The sequence below is a fragment of the Sceloporus undulatus genome, chromosome 5 (genome assembly GCF_019175285.1).
Source record: "Sceloporus undulatus isolate JIND9_A2432 ecotype Alabama chromosome 5, SceUnd_v1.1, whole genome shotgun sequence".
Taxonomy (NCBI): Eukaryota; Metazoa; Chordata; class Lepidosauria; order Squamata; family Phrynosomatidae; genus Sceloporus; species Sceloporus undulatus.
In genome coordinates this window covers 82,766,321-82,788,379 of record NC_056526.1, presented here as the reverse complement: position 1 = coordinate 82,788,379, position 22,059 = coordinate 82,766,321, and the positions used below count along the sequence as shown (strand labels likewise).

At 39.8% G+C, this 22,059-nt stretch overlaps 1 protein-coding gene across 2 annotated transcripts; it reads left to right on the top strand.

Moving 5' to 3' along the window:
• The first annotated feature begins 647 nt into the window (after positions 1–647).
• Positions 648–21,979, top strand: HBP1 (HMG-box transcription factor 1). Of its 2 annotated transcripts, none has more exons than XM_042470846.1 (11): positions 648–750; positions 5,091–5,283; positions 5,956–6,190; positions 7,572–7,704; positions 8,456–8,567; positions 8,651–8,763; positions 9,989–10,142; positions 14,462–14,606; positions 17,473–17,799; positions 19,335–19,476; positions 20,511–21,979. In XM_042470846.1, exons 1-11 carry the CDS (start codon positions 733–735, stop codon positions 20,520–20,522), a joined length of 1,584 nt encoding a protein of 527 aa, XP_042326780.1. In that variant the 5' UTR covers positions 648–732; the 3' UTR covers positions 20,523–21,979. The 2 variants fall into 2 exon arrangements, with proteins under 2 accessions (XP_042326780.1, XP_042326779.1); XM_042470845.1 differs by lacking the exon at positions 648–750 and adding an exon at positions 3,363–3,479.
• The last annotated feature ends 80 nt before the right edge of the window (positions 21,980–22,059 follow it).

Below are 22,059 nucleotides of genomic sequence, written 5' to 3'. Positions count from 1 at the left end.
GGACTGCCAATGTGGCATAGTGGTCTGAGTGTTGGCCTGCAACTCTGGAGACCAAGGTTCGAATCCCCACCTGGCCATGGAAACCCACATGCTCTTGGCCCTAGGAAGGCCAGTGATAGGGTTGCCATAAGTACAGAAATTGCTCGGAGGGACACAACAACAATGGAGAGCAGTTTCAATTCAAGTATTAAATGTGCTACAGTCAATGAGATTTGCCTCTATAACAGAGAGATTATATATATATACACACACACACAGTGTGTGTGTGTGTGTGTGTGTGTGTGTGTGTGTATACACATACATATATGGAGGGAGTAATGCTTTGCAAGTCACTCAACGTTTCCTCAGAGTCTATGAGAGGCCACGAAGGGCTGAGGGACAAAATACACGTGTGCCTCAGACTCTTGTTTACCAACGCCAGAGAGGCTTCTGGGAATTGTGGTTCCCCAGCTCCGCGGCGGGCTAGTATTCGGGGGGAACGAAAACTCCAACTCCCACAAGCCCCTGCGGCCTGCCAAGAGAGGACTGGCTCAGCGGGGCTGTCAAGTCGACAGCGCGAAGGGTATCAAAACAAGACTGACGGGCAGGGAGAGCGACCAATCAGGATACGGAGCCGATTGACCGACGTTCTATTCAACCAATGAGAGGCCGGGTTTGGGCAAAAGTGGGCGGGACTTTTGTCAAAGGCAGGGCGGAGGGAGAGAGGAAAAAACCCTGAAGGGAAGTCTTGTAATGGCGACGACGGGTTCGGTAAGTACCTCAGAAGTTTTTCCACCGAGGGAAAGAACTATAACTCGGTTTGGCAGCGCTTTGTCTGGCTCAGGGCTATGGAATTCTGGGAGTTGGAGTTTGTTGTGGGTCCAGAGCGGAGCGAAGCTCCGCTCTGGGCCCCACAACAAACTCCAACTCCCAGAATTCCATAGCCTTGAACCAAGACACTTAAAGCGCTGCCAAACCGGGTTATTTCCCGAGTGTAGATGCAACCTATTCCCGTAAAGACAGAATGTAAGGGACGAAGCCTTCGCGATGAGGCTGAGGAGAGAGCTTTGGTTTCGTTTCCTTTCGCTGTCAACCGTTTCCCTCCCTTTTAAATGATGTTTTAAACGCTGCCCCCTTCCAACGGTCGCGTCCCGCGACCGTTATTTCCCCTCAGCTTTAGCGGGGCGCGCCCCCCCTCCCCCTTGTTATTGTCGTTACGCACTTCTGAATGAATGGGGGACCCTTCTGCGCATGCGCCATGTGAGGAAAAGTTTATAAACAAGGGCCTCTCTCTCTCTCTCTCTCTCCCCCTTGCAGGCGCTGGGGCACGTGACGTAAGAGAGAGAGAAAGAGATGAGGTTTTCAGAGCGCATGCGCGGAGTGAGGGGTTTTTTTAAAAAATAAGGGGGGGCGTTCTGTTGAAAGGGACCAATCAGCGCCCTCTGTAGGAGCTGGCGCTGTAACTGCTGCTGCTATTGCTGCGCGTGACTCAAGGGCGCGCGTGACAGAGAAACTTGGCGCTCGCTCCTGCGTCTGCGCATGCGCGCGACGGGAGATTCCATTCTGCCGACTCAGAGGGGGAGGTTGTTTTATTGGAACAGTCTAAAGAGGGAAAGAAAGGACTTCCCCCTCCCTCCTCTCCCTCTCTTATATAACAAAGGGAAGTGTCAATTCAACTAACTGTTGCAACTATGGGCATTCCCTCTTTGGAGTGTAGTTGTGTAAGTAACTACACAGTCCTTGGGCTATAAAACACACACACACAATACTGTAGAAATAATCCAGTTTGAGACTGCTTTAACTGCCCTGAGGACTCAATGCTAGGGGATTCTGGGAACTGTAGTGTTTGTGAGACATTTAGCCTTCTCTGTCAGAGAGCGCTCTGGTGCCACAATAAACTACAGTTTCCAGGATTCCCTAACAGTTAAAATTGCCTCAGACTGGATTATTTGGCTCCTTGTTTCTCTCACCGTGTTCTCAGGATAGCAATAGCAAGTACATTTCTATACAGCTTATCAATGCACTTAAGCACTCCCTAAGTGCTTCATAATGTGTAAGCTAACTTCCCCCAACAAGCTGGGTACTCATTTTAGTGACCTACGGAAGGATGCAAGGCTGAGTCGACCATGAGCTCCTGTCTGGTATTGAACTCACAACCTTGTGATTTGGGCCTGAGTGGCTGCAGTACAGGCATTTAACCACTATGCCACCAGTGTAATGGACCAAAGCAATTGGCATTTGAAGTTGTACCTTTGTGGCAAAGAGGTCTGAATATTTGCTGGCTGATTAATATAAATGAAGGTATCTAACACATAATAATAATAATAATAATATTTATTTCTTATCTCCCCCTGGATCGAGGTCAGGACCAACACCAAATCAACAGTTGACAACATCAGTTAAGCGGCATTAATTAAAACATGCAACAGTTTAAAAGGACAAGTAAGACATACGCATTTCTTGGCTGACTGAAATAAATGAAGGTATCTTAGACTCAATAACAACAACAACAAATATTTATTTCTTACCTCCCCTGAATTGAGGTGAGGATCAACAACAAATCAACAATTGACAACAACAGTTAAACCACATTAATTAAAACATGCAACAGTGTAAAACAACAAATAAGACATACACAAGTAAGACATACACAAACACATAGGGTTGCCATGGGTAGAAGTCAAATCAAAGGCAGTTAAAACAAAAATCTTAGACCATAGGATATGGGCCTTTCAAACCATGCACTTGTGCATGTGTGAGGCAATCTCAAGAGTATGTGCCTGCTATTGATTCATTATGTTAACACTGTCCACTCTGCAGAAAAGTATGTGTTGTGTGCCTTCAAGTTGTTTCCAACTTCTGGCGACCCTAAGGCAAACCTATCATGGGCTTTCTTTGTTCAGGGGAGGTTTGCCCTTGCCTTCCCATGAGGCTGAGAACATATAACCAATGACTTTCAAGGGTGAGCCAGGGATCGAATCTTGCTCTCTAGAGTCATAGTCCAACACACAAAACCACTATGCCACTCTGGCTCTACAACTTGAGTTGATGTTCTCTTTTCAGATGGAAAAATACAGTACGATCATAATAAAAATATCCAGCAGAAGTTCCATTTAGCTGCCAGCAAAAGCTTTTAAATCCAGACGTCTTCACTTATGGGCAGAATGCCACCAAGGAAGTAGTGGAGTTGTCAGGCAGCGCTAGTGTGGAGAGCATTGCACAGTGTGCATTTGTCAATACCTTTATACTAATGTTGCCCTCTCTCTTACTGTTTACGGGTGTGTGGATCTAGTTTAAAAACACAGTATTGATTCAGTAACTCAAGAATTTCAGGAAAATTAGAGCAGCTCTCTTGTTATTTCTAATTTACTTGGGATCTTAAGTATGGGAACACCTTCAGAACGCTTACATATGGTAGAAGACTTGGTAGAAGACTTTTGAACAGTTCCAACCATCATCCTTCCTTGTGTCATCTTCCTGGAATAGATGAACCTAAAATAGTAGGTAGTACTCTTTTTCTCTAGTGACTCAATCCTGTTTCCTTTCAGCTTTGTTCTATAGTTTTACATTCTGTCTGATTAAAACTCTTTCATCGTCACTTTTGTTCCTGCCTCATTTAAGTTTCCACCTTAGTCTTCTTTTTCTCTCCCATTGTTCAAACTCTGAATAAACGTCTATAATGACCGTTATTATTCTTTCTTTCAACTCTCAAATAAGTTTTCTGAAGATGCTGTCAGATTCATTGGCTAGTATAGGCTGTACTTGCCTGACTTTGGCTTCTAACCTACAGAGCTTTTTTAACTGAAAAGCAGTAAATGCATCTGATACCAATGAACTGGTTGCTTTTCAGTATGCTTGTACATGCTGCTATATTGCATTTCTCACATGCTCTTAGATTACTAAATACTGAAGAGCTGGGCTGAAGGTACTGACAGTAGTCTACAATAAATCCATTTACAGTCCATTCGCTAGATACATAGCCAAGCAGCCTATGATATCATGGAACACTTTATGTGTATATGTTTTATGTGTATATGTATTTTTTTTAATGTTATTGATTGCCTTTTTCATTTGAAAGGTGTCTGGGAGGAAGTATTTGCAGCTGGAAAAAATCACCTGGAAGTTATTTATACAATAATCAACCTTTTTTGGCTTTCAGACAGTGGGAAATTGAACAGTGGATATATTTAATATTGCATATACTTTATCTGTTTATTTTACCTTGTCACCTCTCCATGTGGAATTTGTGGTTACTGGCCTAATTGTAGAATCAAATTAATATATTAAAATTCCTCTTGATCAAGAAAACTCTTATGATTGCAGGAAAAAACCTTTCAGGCTGACTCCTTCCCTGACTTATTGTACATTATTTAAAATGGCATTTCACTTGGTTTTCCAGTGGCCCCATTTTGTCACAGTTTGACCAATACTTACAGGTTTTAGGATATAGATTTAAAGTATGTCGATATTTACACATTAAGTAATAGCATCGTGGTTTCAATGTTTGTGCTTGAGATTTTCCATTTAAATTATAGATTAATCTTGCCATGTCAATTTGTGCATTTTAAGATCTCAAAATACAAGAAAGATGCAGTTGACCATAGGCTGTATGACTTGGTTTTAATTTTTAAATTACCCACTGTAGGTTTGCGTGTACAGTACAAAGGTTTTATGTGCATCTTAATAATACAGTACTTACCTGAGTAGCAGGTAATCATATTATTTAGCTTAGTTCATATTTAGGTGGAAGGCTAGTGAACTGAAAGGAAGTATTTGCTATAGGCTGTAGGTCACAGTCATTTTTCAAAACAACTATTTCTCAGTTTCCTATTGGTAGATAGTGAATTTAGTTGAATTTACTATACAAAGTACTCTTCTGTCATTTAAAGAAATCAATGAAACAAATTCCAACTCATACTGAGATAAATACTGATACTGGTGTGCTACATTTTATGTGTTCTGCTTTTTCCTTGTCAGCAAAAAGTTAGGTGATTAGGAGACATGTTTGACAGATACTTTTCCAGTAAAGTGGTGGTACATCTTTCCAGCTAGGGTCACACAGTAGGTTATTGGAGTTTATTAATGTATTGTTTTATCTGTTTTTGTTTAAGTCATCTAATTTGAAGCACCCTACAATGGTTTGGGAAGTAAAGACAAATCAGATGCCTAACGCAGTACAGAAGCTTCTGTTAGTGGTGGACAAGAGGACTTCAGCGATGAATGAATCATTGGAATTGTTGAAGTGTAATGAGAACCTCCCAGCTTCTCCTGGATATGCATCTTGTGATGAGCATATGGAGCTTGGTAAATACTACTTTAGCTTTCTTCATGTTATTTATCCATCTGTCCCATGGAGGACAATTGTTATGGAAGGCATTGAACAGTCTAGGACCCTGATGTGGTATGCAGCATTAAGAATATTTTAGCCCAACGACCATGGTTCAAGTTTATAAAATCTCACAAGTGTGTGCAAGAGTACTGTGCTATCTTACTAAATTTTTGATTTCCTTGAGCAATCTGACTTTCTTGAATGTATATTGCCTTGAACAACCTGACTGACAAATCACAATTACCAGTAATTTTGGAAGCTTTATTTGGATTGACTTGAAGGGGCTTTGGTTTCACAGATCTAGTTTCACAATCCTTTCGATTCTGATGTTAGATTTCCATGTTTCTGGAAAAACTATTCTCAGACTACTTGTGAAATAACCCATGGTTTTAAAATCATGTTTTTGTTGACTGATGTTATAGTTAAGAGTGTTGTGTTGTTCTATTAGTTCGGTGGCCACTCAGCATGGCATTGCAGTGGCCTACAATGCTAGCATAATGTAAGAAGTATTTTAAAAATATTTATTTTCACCCTAGAAGGCATAAATAGTTGTGAAGGTACAGTAACCTTGTAGGTGTTGTATTGTGCTGGTTTCATCTGTGGGATGATCCATAGGAATACATTTGACTCTGTACATTTATTTGCAGATGATCTTCCAGAACTGCAGGCTGTTCATACTGATTCCACCCCACCTGCACTTTACCAGCTGAGTGCGGATGTCTCCCATCAGGAATATTCAAGGCCTTTGTGGAACCAGCATACCTCAAGTAACAGTTCAGAAAGTTCGTATACTTGTGAGAATGGAGTGAACTGGTTGACAGAATTGGCAAACATAGCTACTAGTCCACAGAGTCCCCTTATGCAGTGCTCTTTTTATAACAGGTATGATACAGCTTTGTAGTTCTTGTCGTTCTAGAACTTGCAGCTTGAAGGCACCTTAGAAGGTCTATTACAGTGGACCCTTGTTATACGTTGGGGTTTGATTCCATGATCCCCAATGTATAACAAAATCCGTGGATGCTCAAGTCCCATTAAATATAATAACATAGCAAAATGGTGTTCCTTATAAAAATGCAAAATCAAGGTTTGAAATTTGAAATTTGTACTTTTTTTGAATATTTTCAAACCATGGATGCTTGAATCCGTGCATAAAAAATCCCTGTATAAGAAAGGCCAACTGTATATGTTGAAGTTATAACCCCCCTTTTCCCATGCCTCAAGAAACATGTGCATCGGCATATTTAGTCACAAAACCATTACAGAGAGAAAGTATACGGCATCATAAGAATGCAGATCATGTTAGTCACTGTGTTTCTGTTGGAAAATATACACACATGGATAAAGAGACATACATACTGTATAAGAAACATTAGAGAAGATTTTCCATAGTGAGCTCTCAGTGCCCTCATTAAAAGAGGAGTCTGCTTGGGTTGACCTGTTAGTTATTACAGTGCACCCTTTTTATGTGCGAGGGATACGTTCCGGACCCCCCACATTAAAAAAACCCATGTATGCTCAAGCCCCATTGAAAGTAATGCGGCTTGTGCATGGTGTGGTGGTGCGTGCACGCCACAGGCATGCACCCCATTAAGCTTAATAGGACACGCCGCTGCTTGTGCTCCTGCAGGCTCCCTCGCGGCTGCCGCATATAGTGCGCCCGCGTATGGTGCGGGCGCACTGTATCTTGGAAGCTGGGGTACGTGAATAGCCTAGATCTCATGTGATGCTTTTGCTAGCATAGTTGTGTTTGATTTCTCCATTGTGCAAGCAGCAGATCAAGAGAACAAATACATGTGTGATTGCTCAAACAGCAGGAAACAGCTGGATTTTGCCATATCATTAATTCTGTAAATGCATTTCAGTTGACTTTGTTTCAGCACAGTGACACCACTGGTTATAGGCCAATGTATGGAGTGTTTTCTGCAGAAAGGCAAAAAGCTTTTGGGGGGGATTAAAGACTTCTAATTTATATAACATGATAACTGAAGTAAAAGTAACTAGAGTAAAAGTAGTTCTGTGGCATTAGTAGGAATATTTGGTGAGTTAGCCTTTTCCCCATCCATATCTTTCTGTAAATAAAGAGAAAGAAGAAACTGAATCAGCAGGAAGCCATTGATTGTGTTCTGTTCAATGAAGAATTAAAGGAATCTTGCTCACTATTAGAAAGTTATCAATAAATTATTCTTAGTGCATCTTTAATGCCTTCCCTTCTTTCCTTTCTTGACCAACATCTGTTCATGTGTTTTTTTAAAATCTTGCTTAGGTCATCTCCTGTCCACCTGATAGCTACAAGCAAAAGTTTACATTCCTATGCACGCCCTCCACCAGAATCCCCTCAGAGTGATTCTGGCTTTCCGAAGCATAATATTGATGAATCACCAGTCAGACATGAAAGGGTAAGTTATGCTTATTCTATCTATATTAAACTAGCTGTATATCAGAGAAAATACTTTTAGAGACTGAAATAGCTTTATAACCTTGTTCATTTAATACTGGTAGCATTTTGGGGGGGGGGGGGAATCTTGTACATACCATATACATACTGTGAAGATACAGCTAAACAGAGATACAGGATAAACAAGGAAAATACCACAATTTGCATTGTTCTTTGTGTTTGCTTGAGTTAAAGACAAGTAGATTAAAATAAAAGAAAATAGAGAAGAAAATACATAGAAGGAAGTTTGTCAGAGCAGGCCATTTGGGGACTTGGGGGGGGGGGGAGCTTGAGCTTTCCTTGGAATATTTTGTTTCCTTTTTATTGTAAATTCCTGTGATACTTAAAGAAATGCTAGGTGAAAGAAATGTGTATGTTTGCTTTAATAGTTTAATTGTGTCATTAGTGAGACAAAATATAGCCAGGCAGAGTTGGATAGTGAATGAAGAAAAGGAAACAGTACCAGCAGCTTCCTGTATTTGAATGTAGGATGGATTGGCTGATTTACGAAAGATTTGTTTCTTGAACAGAAATCTAACAAGCATCAAATAAAAATGCAAAATTTAAATATACTTGGGGAAAGATGTGGAATGGTTTAGTAAAAAGTAAGAAATTGGGGATGGGCTCTGTAAAAATTAGTGTATAAATATTAGTATGACTTGACTTAGAAATATTCAATCAGAATGTTTGATATGGTTATCTTTTTTCAACAGACAAACAGTGAATCGGAGTCTGGCATTTTCTGTATGTCATCACTGTCAGATGATGATGATTTAGGTTGGTGCCACTCTTGGCCTCCAACTGCCTGGCACTGTTTCCTAAAAGGTAAAATAATAATACATTATGTTACTGGGTTTGAGATCAGATATGTATCTGTGATTACACTAAATTCCTTTTTTTAAAATTAGGAACACGTTTATGCTTTCACAAATGGAGCAATCAAGAATGGAAGGATGTTGAAGATTTTGCTAGGTCTACAGGCTATAAAAATAAAGCAGATGATTCAATGATTTCTTGCAAAGTAAGTTTAAATAGTTAAAAGCCATAGTGAGTGAGTTTTGTGTTAATGTCTTGCTTGTGTTAATGTTCTATGCCATATTTTAGTGACCATATAAATTAATGTCACTTTTGAAAGTAATTGTTGTGCCTTTCACACATTTTTTTTAAATTAACACCATAGCAGTTATACTTTGTCAGTTGTTTTGCATCAACAAATACTTTAAGGAGGCAGGTAGCTATTAGATGTAGTCAGTGCAGTGCTCTGCTATATTTCCCTAACTGAGAAATGGCACACTGTGACGGGGTAGTTATGATTTGCTGCCTTGTTCCTCACTGAGGAGGAAATGTAACATACCCAAGACAAGCGTACAGATGGTAAATTATATGGCTTTACTTTTGAAGAGCAAGTTCTATTCTGCAGTGCTTCATAGGTAGTCAACATAGTTTATAGCAATTTCTGCCCCTTGTGGCTGATGCTACATGGAACAGGTAAAACTGGTTACTAAAAGTGAGCTGTATGTAGATGTTACCCTTAGCTGCTCTCCATGCTGCTAATGAAGCCTGGCTTATTGATCATCAGCTCTGCTGTTAGCAGTGCAGAGCAAAAAATTTGGTAGGGAGTTTTGGGAAGTGGGAGAGTCTTTCACTACTTCATCTGTTGTCAAGATTTCTGCTTCCTTGCTACTACTACTGCTGCTGGTAGTACTAGTGGGAAACAGTTACAGTATGTTGGTCACTTTCACCTTCTTTTGCATAGCACCAATCTTCAGACAGTCATGCTTATAACAGCAGGAAAACAGCAGTCACAGGGAAGATTATCAGGGAGGGTTGAACCCTCCATCTCACCAAGACTGCTCTTTCACAATTCCTGTTAGCATCAAATCCCTCCCGCACACCCAAACAGTGTCAGCAGTGTTGGGATCTCTTCTATAGATCTTAGCAATCAGAGTGGTAAGGTTTAACCTCACTATAATTGTGCCTGGAGATAGTGCATGTCTGTGTGCGTATGTGTGTATATCTGTGTGTATGTGCAAGCACAAATGCACAGTCCCATATCTGATCTCACATATGGCCCCTCAGCCAAAAATATTGTCCACCCTCTTTTTTTGACCACAGTAATTAAGACCTGAAACTTTTTGAAGAGGTTATTTTGATTATTTCCCAAATAAATTACATAGAATAAGAGTAGTTGTAGTTTTCTCAGGTTCACTTGTTATTTCAGTAATTAAATCTCACCTCTTATACAGGGATATGGTTCTGATGGCTTGAAGTTGATATTACACGAAGAAACTATTTCATTTGGCGAGTCTGTACTAAAGTTGACATTTGATCCTGGCACAGAAGATGGCTTGCTTACTGTAGAATGTAAACTAGAGCACCCATTCTATGTTAAAAATAAAGGTAGGAATTTTTGTTACTGTAAACACCATTAAAATGTGTGATGAAAAAACATGTTTTCTTTGGTGAATTCCAGTAATGTAAAAACAACATTACTCTCTTACTGGTATAAGATATCATAAGGCTTCTGCAGCCCTTTTAAGTTATTTGACTCCCCTTTGGCCGATGTTGTCAAACGTTTATTAACAGAGGACTCATATGATACAAGGCATTCTTTTCAAGTTCTTTTAATGGTCTGGGTAGTTTTAAAGCTAATATGCTAGAGCAAAGAAGGGAATGCACTGCACCATCCAGAACATTGTGGTTGAGGTTGCAGGGGGAAGAGTGGGATTGTTAACTTTTTCTAGTAGGAGGGTACATTTTGTGAATGGAAGGAACTCTCTAGATCCAGCTCATTATTTCTGACATAAAATTATCATTATTTCTGACATAAAACTATCAGTTATATGGCTCCCTGGTTGTACTAAATGTTTCAGTAAAACAATGACTATGACAGTGCCTTAGAGTCCTGCCGTTATTGCTTATAATCACTTTTAATCTGATTACATTTCAAGTCTTAAATAAGCGACTACAATGCTTCTCTGAGAATTAAAGATGATATTTGTGACAGCTGCTATTAACATATCTCCCAAATAATGAAAGGTTTAGTGTGGATCTCATATAAAACAAAATCATATGAACAGTTGAACAATTGCTGTCATGAAATTATTAATTTTATGTTGCTTTGATCATACTCTTTCATGCTGACTAACAGACTCCTGAATTTTCTCAGACTGTTATTCCAGGCTTTGCTCCATCTTGAAAGTGTTAATAATTAAAAAGAGCCCTTGTATTCTTCTGTAGCACTTGTACCATAGATATAATGTTTAGATGTTTAATGTTAATAAATGCATATATTTCTCAAGCTTTGAATCTGTCCCAAGAATTAAAATGTTTATTTTTTGTTACAAACGAAAGTAGAAAATTGTTGCATACCGGGTCTAGATTTATAGCTATGGTTGAGTTAGCCATAATGCTTTGACAAAAAGTTATTGCCCAAATGATTCGACTGTAATTTGGTTCCTAAACTGTCAGAGAAAGTAGGATAATGATATTTGCAACATTTATTCCATAGCAATAATACTCTGCAGCTAGAGAAATACCATTTTCTCCAAACCACCACTGCAAACATTAGAATGTTTTAAATATAATTAGAATATAGCTATCACAAGGAAAAGTATTTGTATTCCTAGGACCCATGTTAAAGCGAGAAAATAAAAGATTTGTTAATTATAGTAGGAAACCTAGTTCTTCTTTCAGGTCTCTGTGCTTAACATTCTGAACCTTTATGGTGCCTCTTTTGGAACCTTCTAAAGCATTTTGGTAGTAACTCCACTCACTTCCGACTGCCCTATATAAGGGGCTTCCTGCTGTAATTGCCAGTTCTTTTTCATCTACCACTGCAGCTGCTTTGAGAGGAACAGTGTTCATGTTCATTGCTCATTGATTCAAACTTCATTGATGTTGGCTTTGAAGCCCTGCTAGCCCTCTGGTTGATTGGTTCTCACTGATATCTTTCAAAAACTGTGTTGTTTACAGTGCCAAAATTCCAGGATGGGATGGACACTTGAAATGCTTCTAGTGCTTGGATGAATCCCATGCTTGCTGTGCTCATTGTTGTGCTTTAACACCACAAGCGAGATGTAACAGAGAGTACTGTCTAAAGGCTGTTTTGTATGAACAGGCCTTGAACCTTGATCTCGACCATCAGTGTTGAGAAGAAGGGAGGCAAAATTGGCATTGGTTCTGGTGGTTACCAGTCCTGCTAAACACAAGACCGAATTATCTCTGGCAGAATTGAACTCACCTCCATCGAAGAAATCTTGTAAAGATACAGACAAAAGAGCAATATACATATGGGCTTCCTACTCCAGGCAGGTCCCTTAAAGTAGAGATGCAGTGTGTCTCTAAGCACAAAAAAGCAGAAGGACCACTTAAAGGAGCATGCTTCTCAGTCTCTAACCTCTTCTCATACCGCCAACCAAGGTTGCTATGCAGACCAAGGCTTCCACACCTCTTCGAGAAGTTGCGTCAGAAGTCTCTCCACTTCCAGAGACTCTGAAACAACACACTGCGTTTGTTGAGACAGTGACTGTCGAAGACCACCATAGAGATATGTTGGTTTCTGAAGGAGAGATTCTGGTGTTCTTGCCGGTTATACATGTGATGGTCCTACCGTCATAAGTTCAGCAGTTGTAACCTCAAAACCCTTACTGGCTTAACCTTTGTCTTGTCATGGACGTCGACACCAATCCTGTTCCCTTTCCGTGTCAAGATCTGGCTCAGATACATCTTCTTCATATTAAAGTTATTATTGACACTGATGGTAACGGTGTTTGCATCATGGCGGTGATCATGGCCATAACTATCATGGCAGGACCAGACATTCCCGGTCATTCTCTTCCAATTTTTCCTACCTGGTAATATACTTGCCAGTATAAGAACGAGGCTTATCCAGAACATTGTTCAAGACACAGGCAATACTGCTTCAATCATAGGGAGCCGGACATCAGTCCGTGCTTCGGTCCAGCAGGGTGCAAGGGAATCTGAACATGTCTCCCAAGCAGCTACCTGTGCTACTCACCAGAAATCAGCCTTGTCTTGAACTGTACCTGTCCAAGAGGTTTTGAACAAGAACATAGACAAGGATCATCCTTCAACTTGTGCTGTCTCAGTTTCTGATAAAACAGCTGCAGTAGATCAGACTGTGCGGGCTCTAATAACAACTGCTATGTCTGCCTCTGGTTTGGATTCTGATTCCACGATTGGAATCTGTAATGTAGAGGATGATAAGTATGGCTGGGGACAATTTTCACTCCCCACAGAATTGTCTTCCAAGTCTACTTCCAGTTCTTCTGGGCTTTGTGGGCTGCACTTTCTCCACCCCTGCTCTACTGTATCCTCATAACATTGCAGTCCCACCTAGGAGATTGGGCATGGCAACTGCTTGAGTTTCATCTCCAGTCTTCCGTCCTGAAATGATGGGCCTAATGGGATACATCGGTTTTCAAGGGGGAATACTCCAGATATAAATCACAGTTGGCATAGAAGCAGCAGTTGACATGGCTCCCCTTGCTGCTTGCTAGGTATGCTGTGAAGCCTTTTTCAAAACATGAAAATCACTCTGTCACAGCTGCCTTGCCTATATCTCACTCTTCCTGCAGGGGTTTGATAAGAAAAGGCTGATGGTGAATGGCAGTGCTTGATGAAAACGAAAGCACAGGATTCCTTCTGTTGCATTACAAGAATATTGGACAGGTTCCGATATGCTAGATAAATGTCTTAGACACTTGTTATCTACAATTTTAAAAAATACAATAGAAAATGAAAATTGTGTAAGACAATTTGTTTATGACAATTGTTTTAAAAGGTAAAAAAAAGAAAAGCAGCCAATGTGAAATGTCTACCCTCCTTAATGTGTTTTGATTGGGATGATAGAGTATATGTTTGGTGTATGCCACCCACATTCCTTATTTCCTGGCATAGTGAGCCTCCTGATTAAGCTGGAAATGTTTAATAACTTTCATTACCTGGATATTCAAAGCCTTAGACTTTAAAATTGTGCTGCTCTTAAAGATGTGGAATTTGCACAAGTGAAACAATAAAGGTTGTAGGAAGACTTTTCCAAACATGCCTCTTTTTTTTTTACTGAAGTCCCACTAAAACCAGTGAGGTTTGAGTCACCATTCATTTTAAGAGTATTGAAGTAGGTCTATAGTAAGTTTAGGTCAATATTTTGGGATACTTGGATGTACGCAAAGCCATGAATTCCTTACTATGCAACATTTTCCTTATGCGCTTCTGCTGAAAAATAGTGTTCTGTTGCATTATCCAGTGGGTGTTAGGATCAAGGTTTTTCTAAAGAGTTTAACATGAGAAATAAAAACTGTGAACAGTTTTGTGTCTTTTTTTTAAAAAAAAGTCTTCCTTCCCTTTCTCAGTATGTGGTCTCTCCTGTATTCTTGTGAGTTTCATTTCTTCATGTAATTTGTCTAGTTAAGTGCTAACAACTAATAAAAACAAATGCTAAGTAGCCTCCCTGAACACAGTTAGCTTGACAAAAGCACCACTGAATGCAGAAGGGTTTTTTAGTTAATGTGTATAGGATAGTGTTATACTCTGGATTTCTACTGAAATTCCATGTCACATCTAGTTTTAGTAAACTGCTTATGCGTATTATTCTGATAGTCAGGACACTATGTAACTAAATGTAGAAAATTATGCTAGCATTTAAAAAACGATATTTTGAAAATCAATTTAAATTGAATGATCTTTCCATTCAGGTTGGTCCTCTTTTCATCCAAGTCTGACTGTGGTTCAGCATGGTATTCCATGTTGTGAAATGCATATTGGAGATATATGTCTACCTCCTGGACACCCAGATGCAATTAATTTTGACGATTCAGGCGTTTTTGATACATTCAAAAGGTAACTCTTAAGAAATTTGTTTATGCATTCATGCTTACATAGCCACCTCTTGGTCCCTTCTAAACTGAATATCTAGATTGTTAGTGAAACATACAGGCAGCTATATTTTTTCCTCTGGCCTTCTGATTTGCTTTTATTTGTAAAATTTGACTTTTGAGCAGATAGTAGAAGCAAATGAAAATAGTTCCAGATGAGAAAAAAATGTAAACCACTAAACATTTAAAGATTATTCTAACTATGGCAGGGTACAGATGGCAGAAAAGGGGCAGTCTGCAGCCGTCCCTTTTCTTGCCAAGTTGGAGGCAGGGCAGCCTCACCGGCAGCCCCTGTGGCTAAAACCCAGCACTTTTCCAGGCCACAGAGAAGTGGCAAAATGCTTCCATTTTTTGAAAAGGACCAATAGATAAGCTATTTTATTAGCATCTGCAACCAGATCACACTCAAAATCAGCCAGCTAGCTAACTGTAGGACAGGTGAAAACTTTACCAGGAACATGGCCAGTGTATATTTTTGGTTGGAAATATAGTTCTGCCCCTTGACATCTTATCTAAACTGAGCTTCATGCAAATTCCTGTCTGTGGCTGAAGATTGAGGAAAGCTGGCATAAGGGGAGAGAATGAAATAAAGAGGGAAAGGCAGTGGATTCTTCCTTTGCCTCATTTCTGAATAATGTTATCACCGCCATCCTCTCTCCTTAAGCCTTCCCATCATAGCAGCTATAAAAAAAGACTTTAAAAAGTGAAAGCCTCCCCCCCAATGCTCCTTAATATTTCTACGAAAAGTTTTTAATTTCATTCCCACCCCAGGAATTTAGGGGATTTAAGCAAAATTGCTGGGATATAGTAATAAAGCTCTTCCTTTCCCCAGTGATGTTGCCCAGTAGTACAGGAATAAGTTCCTGAAGGACAGTGGGAAGATGTTTTATGCTACGCTCCTCCCAGTGATTGTATTGAGAGAAAATGTCACACAGACGTGTTTCTAGGCTCAGCTGGGAAATATAACTTTATCAACTAATGCTTTAAACAGATGTCCTGGTTATGCAGGTAAGATAAAATCAGATCACTGGCATGGAAGTGGTGCAGCAATTTGCGCTCTACTCCTAGACCTTTGGGACAAAATGAAAAAGAAACAAGAAGTGACTGGGAATTGCAAGACAGGGGACTGAAGTGGAGCAAATCAAAATAAAACACTTTTGCAAGTGCATTCCATATTATGTCACATCAGCAATAACCCCCCCTGAGGTAGCACAGAAGAGGTACTCCATGTCTATATCTGATGATCTCTAATTCCTTGTGACAAAAAAGAATGTATATTTTGTTCTCTCTTTCTTCTCCCTTCAGTGATTTTTAAAGCATAAAATTGTTGCAGCTGTTGTGCTCCCAAGGACAGCTAGAGAATCAGCCTGGCATTAATTATTAGTTCTTTTGTGTAGGCATTCAAATGTGGCAGGAAATTCTTAGACAAATTTTGCATGACCATTAGTTTGGGAATGGCTGGAGCTTGAGTATCTCTTTATGCAGGTTGGGGTAGTGGTAGTAAAAATGTCCATAAAAGGTATCAGTCGGATTGCAATAAAGTAAAGGTACACAATTGGGCACTGAAGTTAGAATTGTCCAATCCATTGTAACCCCTCCCCCCAAAATCACCATGCATTGGATGTGAGAGCTGGACAGTGAAGAAAGTGGATTAAAATTAACTCATTTGAGAAGAGTGCTAAGAATACCATGGACAGCCAAAAAGATTAACAAATGGGTCCTTGAACAGATCAAGTCTGAACACTCCCTGAAGAGGCTGTTATACTTTGGCCATGTCATTAGAAAACAATAATGCCAGGAAACGTTGAGGTCAGCAGAAAGGGAGGAAGTCCACCTGCCATGTGGCTAGACTCAACCATGCAGGTCATGGGCCTAAATTTATAAAACCTAAGCTGTGCAGTGGAGGACTAGGGGGCTTGGAGATGTCTCACCCACAGGTGAGGAGAGGTTGACTCAGGGCAGCTAGCAACAACAGAGGGCAATGTTTTGCATCATTTTTCTTCCAGCCTAAGGTGTCTATTAAAGTTTTTAAGCAGGTGTACTTTCCACAGCTATTCAGAAGTTTTCCAGAGGTCATAAGAGAACTGGGAATTGTTTTGAACATGTGTTAACTACACATATGTTCAGAAGTCTGTAAATACTGATCAAGGGTTGACTCAAAAGAACACTGCACCTAGCAGAGTTACAAGCAAAGGTATTTCACTGAGATCTGCTATAGTAGAGTGGTCCCTCACCACTGCCATTCATTGGCTGCCACTGTGGAATTCTTTCCGTGACCTGTCTAGAAGTTCACAGGGTGCTTGGTGATCTCTCTTCCAAGTACTAACCAGGCCTTGCACTGGTCAGCTTCTGGTATTAGACAGGATCACTGGAGGAGGAGTGTTCAGGGTGTTACAGTGATATCACTTTAAATCTTAGGTTCATTAAATGTTTTTTGTGATAATTATCTTTTATCATGAAGGGAACCTTACTTTAAAGCCAGGAGTTGGATACTATTGACTTTCTTTATTAATCTCTATATGACATATCATGGTAAATATGATATATAGAGAGCCACACAGAGCATATTACTGTAGGGATGGAAAGTATAAGGAAAATGCATCAGGTTTTGTAGTTACTTTACACTGAAGCCATATCAAGTATCGGCAGAAATCTAGATTTAAACGAAGATTGGAGTGTAGTGTGGATAGACAATAAATTTAACTCTGCTTAATATATGGAATGCTATTAAGCTCAGAAAGACTGGAAACATTTTTGAGTATCATTTAAGATTAAATCCTGATTTGAAAATCCAAGATTACTTATTTTCTAAAATTATTTTTCCATTTCAGTTATGATTTTACCCCAATGGATTCCTCTGCAGTCTATGTGTTAAGCAGTATGGCTCGTCAGCGTCGTGCTTCTTTATCAGGAGGAGGATCAGGAAGCCAAGACTTTGAAAGATCAGAGTTCAGTACAAACTGTGGGCCTATTCAGCCATCACAGATTCCATCCAATTCTTTGTACAATAAAGCTGGCAAAAGCCACAGCTCAGGGACTGCAAGTACTGTGACTGCCACTTCGCCCAACAAATGCAAAAGACCAATGAATGCCTTTATGCTTTTTGCCAAAAAGTACAGAGTTGAATACACTCAGATGTACCCAGGAAAAGATAACAGGTAACAGTAGTTGTTCTTATTTTGCTATGTATTTCATTCCTTAAGACAGTTTCCTGGCTTGAATATTTTAGGAAATGAGTTTCAACAGACAAGAAAGCCCCACCTCCATCCTCTGAAGGAGGCAGGAGGTGGTGCTCATTGTTTGTTTCAACAAAATAATTGGATGGGGAACATTCTTTCTGAACCAGGTCAGTACCTACTGTCATGTCTAAAAACATTGGATTCTACTTTTGCGTTTTGTACATTGCCTAATGAAATAGGAAGCTGCAGGGAACCAAATCATGACATACTGTATGCTTTAAGTGCTAGTAATCACATTCATTAGGCCTAATAGTTGCAAGCATTGACAAGTCAAATATTGTTAAAAATGTGTTCCACAGTCAACATTTTTCTCTCATTTTAGAGGGGCATTTACAGTGCGCTTGCATCATATGTGAGCGTGCCATACACGGCTTGCAGCATATGCTGGAAGCTGCGCCAGAAAAAAGCCTCCCGCACCCCAGAAGTAATGGGGTGCACCGCAGGCACGAGCCCCATTATTTCTTATGGGGCTTGAGCTTACGCAGGTTTTTTTTATGTGGGGGGGGTGTCCCGGAACAGATCCCCACATAAGAGAAGGGAGAACTGAATTGGAGAAGCAATGTGCAAACGAAGGGGAAAAGTCTCAGAGGCTGGACAGACCGCCCCTAAGAGGCGGCTCTGTGCCGCTCCTGGAAGCACTAGATTGAGGGTACGGCAACCACGTGCCACAGCCCCAACCTGGCAGGTCCACGGCACACCGCGGCTCTTCCGCACAGTGCATCTACATGCTGTGCCAAAAATGTGGCATGATGCCATCCACCATGCGGTGGGGTGCACAGCATGATGCCTACATGGGGGCAGGCAGTCTCTACACCTCCATGCCAGTGTTTCTCATACCGTCTGTTGAAGGCCTCAGTTATTTCATTTTAAGTGACTTTGTTTTTGCTGTTCATGTACATTATGTATATCGCACACAATTTGGACATCCCTTTAGGTGTCTGACATTAAGTGTATACGCACCTGCTCACCCTTCCAAAATCCACAACTTAGCCAACCTCTGGATTTTGTTGGGAAAAATAAGAGAAATATTGAACTTGCTATCAATTAGTTTTTGTAACTAATTCACACTGCAGTCATAATGGGTATTATTTATATTTAATTTACCATGGCAGAAAATAGTTATTAAGGCACAATGATAAAGCGAATGCTTGGTTATCCAAAGTTCCAGAAGAATAATTTTCCAATTTTGTTAAGAATACTTTAAAATACTACGTAATACTTTGACAACTACTGTTTGATTATTAAGTATTTTTCAGTCACTTACTTGCTCCTCTGAGAAGTGCAATGGCAGCATTGAAGACATTTGCCTAACTTTGAAAGGGACCATGTTAGTGTTTTTGCACATCTAATTTTGGGCCAGTGTTGTTGTCAGCAGAAAAGAAACAGATGCTCCGATAAGTTAGTATTCTATTGGATTATTTCACTGAATGCTTTCTAAACATTTTTTTCTGCAGAGCCATAAGTGTGATACTTGGTGACAGGTGGAAGAAAATGAAAAATGAAGAAAGACGGATATACACATTAGAAGCCAAGGCTTTGGCTGAAGAACAAAAACGTTTAAATCCTGACTGCTGGAAACGGAAACGAACAAATTCAGTATGTTTTCTCCTGTCCTTGGTGTGTGTGTGTGTGTGTGCGTAGTAGAATATTCCTTGCCAGAGTAACAGCTTATTAAGGAAACAGACCCCTACATTTATTTGTGAAATTTGGGCCTAGATCTTCATGCAGACTTTGTTCACTGTTTTCTCAGGCAGGCATTGCAACTACCTTCCAAGTCCCTTTTGTCATGGATTTGTTACACAGCTGTGCCACATAAAAGATAGGGTTGGGATACTCAGTGTTGTGCTTTCCAGCTGAGCTGATCCAAATCCTGTTCCCATTTTCTATTCCACTGCTTGACATCAGAAAGAGAGCTAAGAACATTGTCTCCAAAGCTGTAATTAGCTGTCATATTCTGAATTGTCATGAAAAATATCTACCTGTGAATCACTGTTTCATAGCTCTTGTATTTTCTGATCTTACAATAGTTCAGAAAGTGACTTAAGATTAGTATTTTGAAACTGACACTCGTATGACAGTGTGGGGTCCCCATTTCACCCATACTCTTAGAAACTGGTTTGTTTTTTGATCCTGATGCCATCACTACATCCTTATACTGTGGAAGCTGGGGCTTGCCAGAGAAAACATATCTTCATATACTTGATGTCGGATAAACTTTTTTAGCGATAGATGGCGCCATAAACTAGTTAAAAGCGTTAGTTGCAAGTTACCTTTGCCCTGAGCTTATACCTTGCTGTATGTAGACTGTTAAATTAAGTTCATTCTTGCCATACTTTGAAATAACTTTAGAAGACAAGAATACATCTCTCTTCTGACTAGTTGTGAGAGAAGACTTATATTTTCAGTTAGCCACTTGAAAGATCATCAGTAGCAGACAGCATAGGGGGAAATTCTATAGACTTGTATCAGGAAAAGGGAACTTTTGGATCCAAAATAGTTTTGTCCTAATAAATTAATTACAATAACATTGCAAATGGTTTTTTTTGAGGATGTATTGAAACAGATGTACAAGTGATATATTTCGCTTTCAGTCTGTGCTGTTATTTTAATGTCTTCTTTTTTATTTCTAGGGTTCACAGTAAGAGTAAATTGGAATTCTACAAATAACATGGTGATGGAGGACTTGATCACTGTTTCATGATCTCTTGTGAAGGTGTGACCATAAAATGTTGGCAGCATTGAGTAATTAGGAACGAAGATTTGCTTATTACAGTAGAGCATTAAGCAAGCTAAAAACTATCAACATTTTAAAACCAAATTGCCTTATTTTCTTCCAAACTATATGTCTATCAGGTGTAATAGGCTTGAAAATGGATATCCTGTGGTGCTAAAGAATTGTAGGAGGAAGAGGAGCTTTGTATAAATGTTTATTTTTTAAAAAAATGCACAAAAAGGGGAATTTTAAAACATGTAACATCTGTTTATACATTGATTCTTATTGCTGATTAATATGTATTGCACAAATATGCAATTAACTACAAATCTGGGAGCTGGGATATTCTGACACAATATATGATCTTCTGGGTTAGAATCCCTTTTGGGACATATACTGGCATCACCTCTCGTGACACCAGCTTATGTGGGGTTTTCTGGATGTTGCCAAAAGTAGTAGTATCCTTTACTACCTTGCGTACCACCTCTCCAATGCAACAGCTGCCAGGAGCCTTCACAGACACACCTCCACTCCTGCCATCCACTGAACAGCTGGAGTTCTACACAAGAGGCCTGCTCCAGCTGCCCTTGTTTTGTCTGCTGGGGGCAGAGGCTGCTCCTTTTTCTAGGCTGGAACATGCCCAGGTGGATCCCTATCAGCAGTTGGAGGTGGGAGCATTTTCCAAACTCCCTGACCACTGTTACCCACCCAGGGAGGAGAGAGCATCCTCCTGCAAGACAACAGTAAAAGTATGGTAGTGGAGCCTTCCACTCTGCCAGTGTTCTTATTGGATTTAACCCCAGTCTGCCCAGTGCCAACAAGTTACCAGAATGTGTGTCAAAGCAGATAGCATAGTGTATACTATATGTAGCAAGACTGTTGTCTGGGAAGATACTCCATTTATAACTTACTTGAGGTGTGAGTTCTTCCCAGTAGAAATAAAAAGGCTTGTAGAACGGCCTGGGCTATACATCGCAGCCCAGGAATAAATTCATTAGTAGCATTGCGTTATCCCAAAAGAATGGTGCTTTTGTGGTGTCACCATTTTATTTTTAAACGTTTGTTTTTTTGTCTCCTATGCTGCATATTTTAAAGACATCTTTTATGGTGGGGACAAACTTTGCACTTACTGTAGGTGCAACATTTGCACTTTACTTTTTTCCCCCTTCCATCTTTCTAAAACTACAGCAGATATGTTAAGATTTATGGCTACTTTTGCTGTGAACATTTACAACATAGCTTTTGATGTTACTAAGTAAAGAGTGTGTTTCTGTTCAAGAATCACAACATAAATTTCAGCACCTGACATGTCTGTCTACATAATGTTGCTCCTATGATTTTGCACATTATATTCATGTATTATTTCAAATAAATTTGTAAAGCATATTGTTGTATATTTTACAAACATAAAATACTAAATATAATTATCTCTGTGGTTGCTTAACTGAAGGAACGATAGAAAAGCA

What these genes read in the sequence shown, in the direction of transcription:
- HBP1 (XM_042470846.1), top strand. An exon ending in CTGGCACTGTTTCCTAAAAG is followed by an intron (nt 8,568 to 8,650) that starts GTAAAATAATAA and finishes TTTTAAAATTAG; the next exon opens with GAACACGTTTATGCTTTCAC. An exon ending in ATTCTATGTTAAAAATAAAG is followed by an intron (nt 10,143 to 14,461) that starts GTAGGAATTTTT and finishes CTTTCCATTCAG; the next exon opens with GTTGGTCCTCTTTTCATCCA.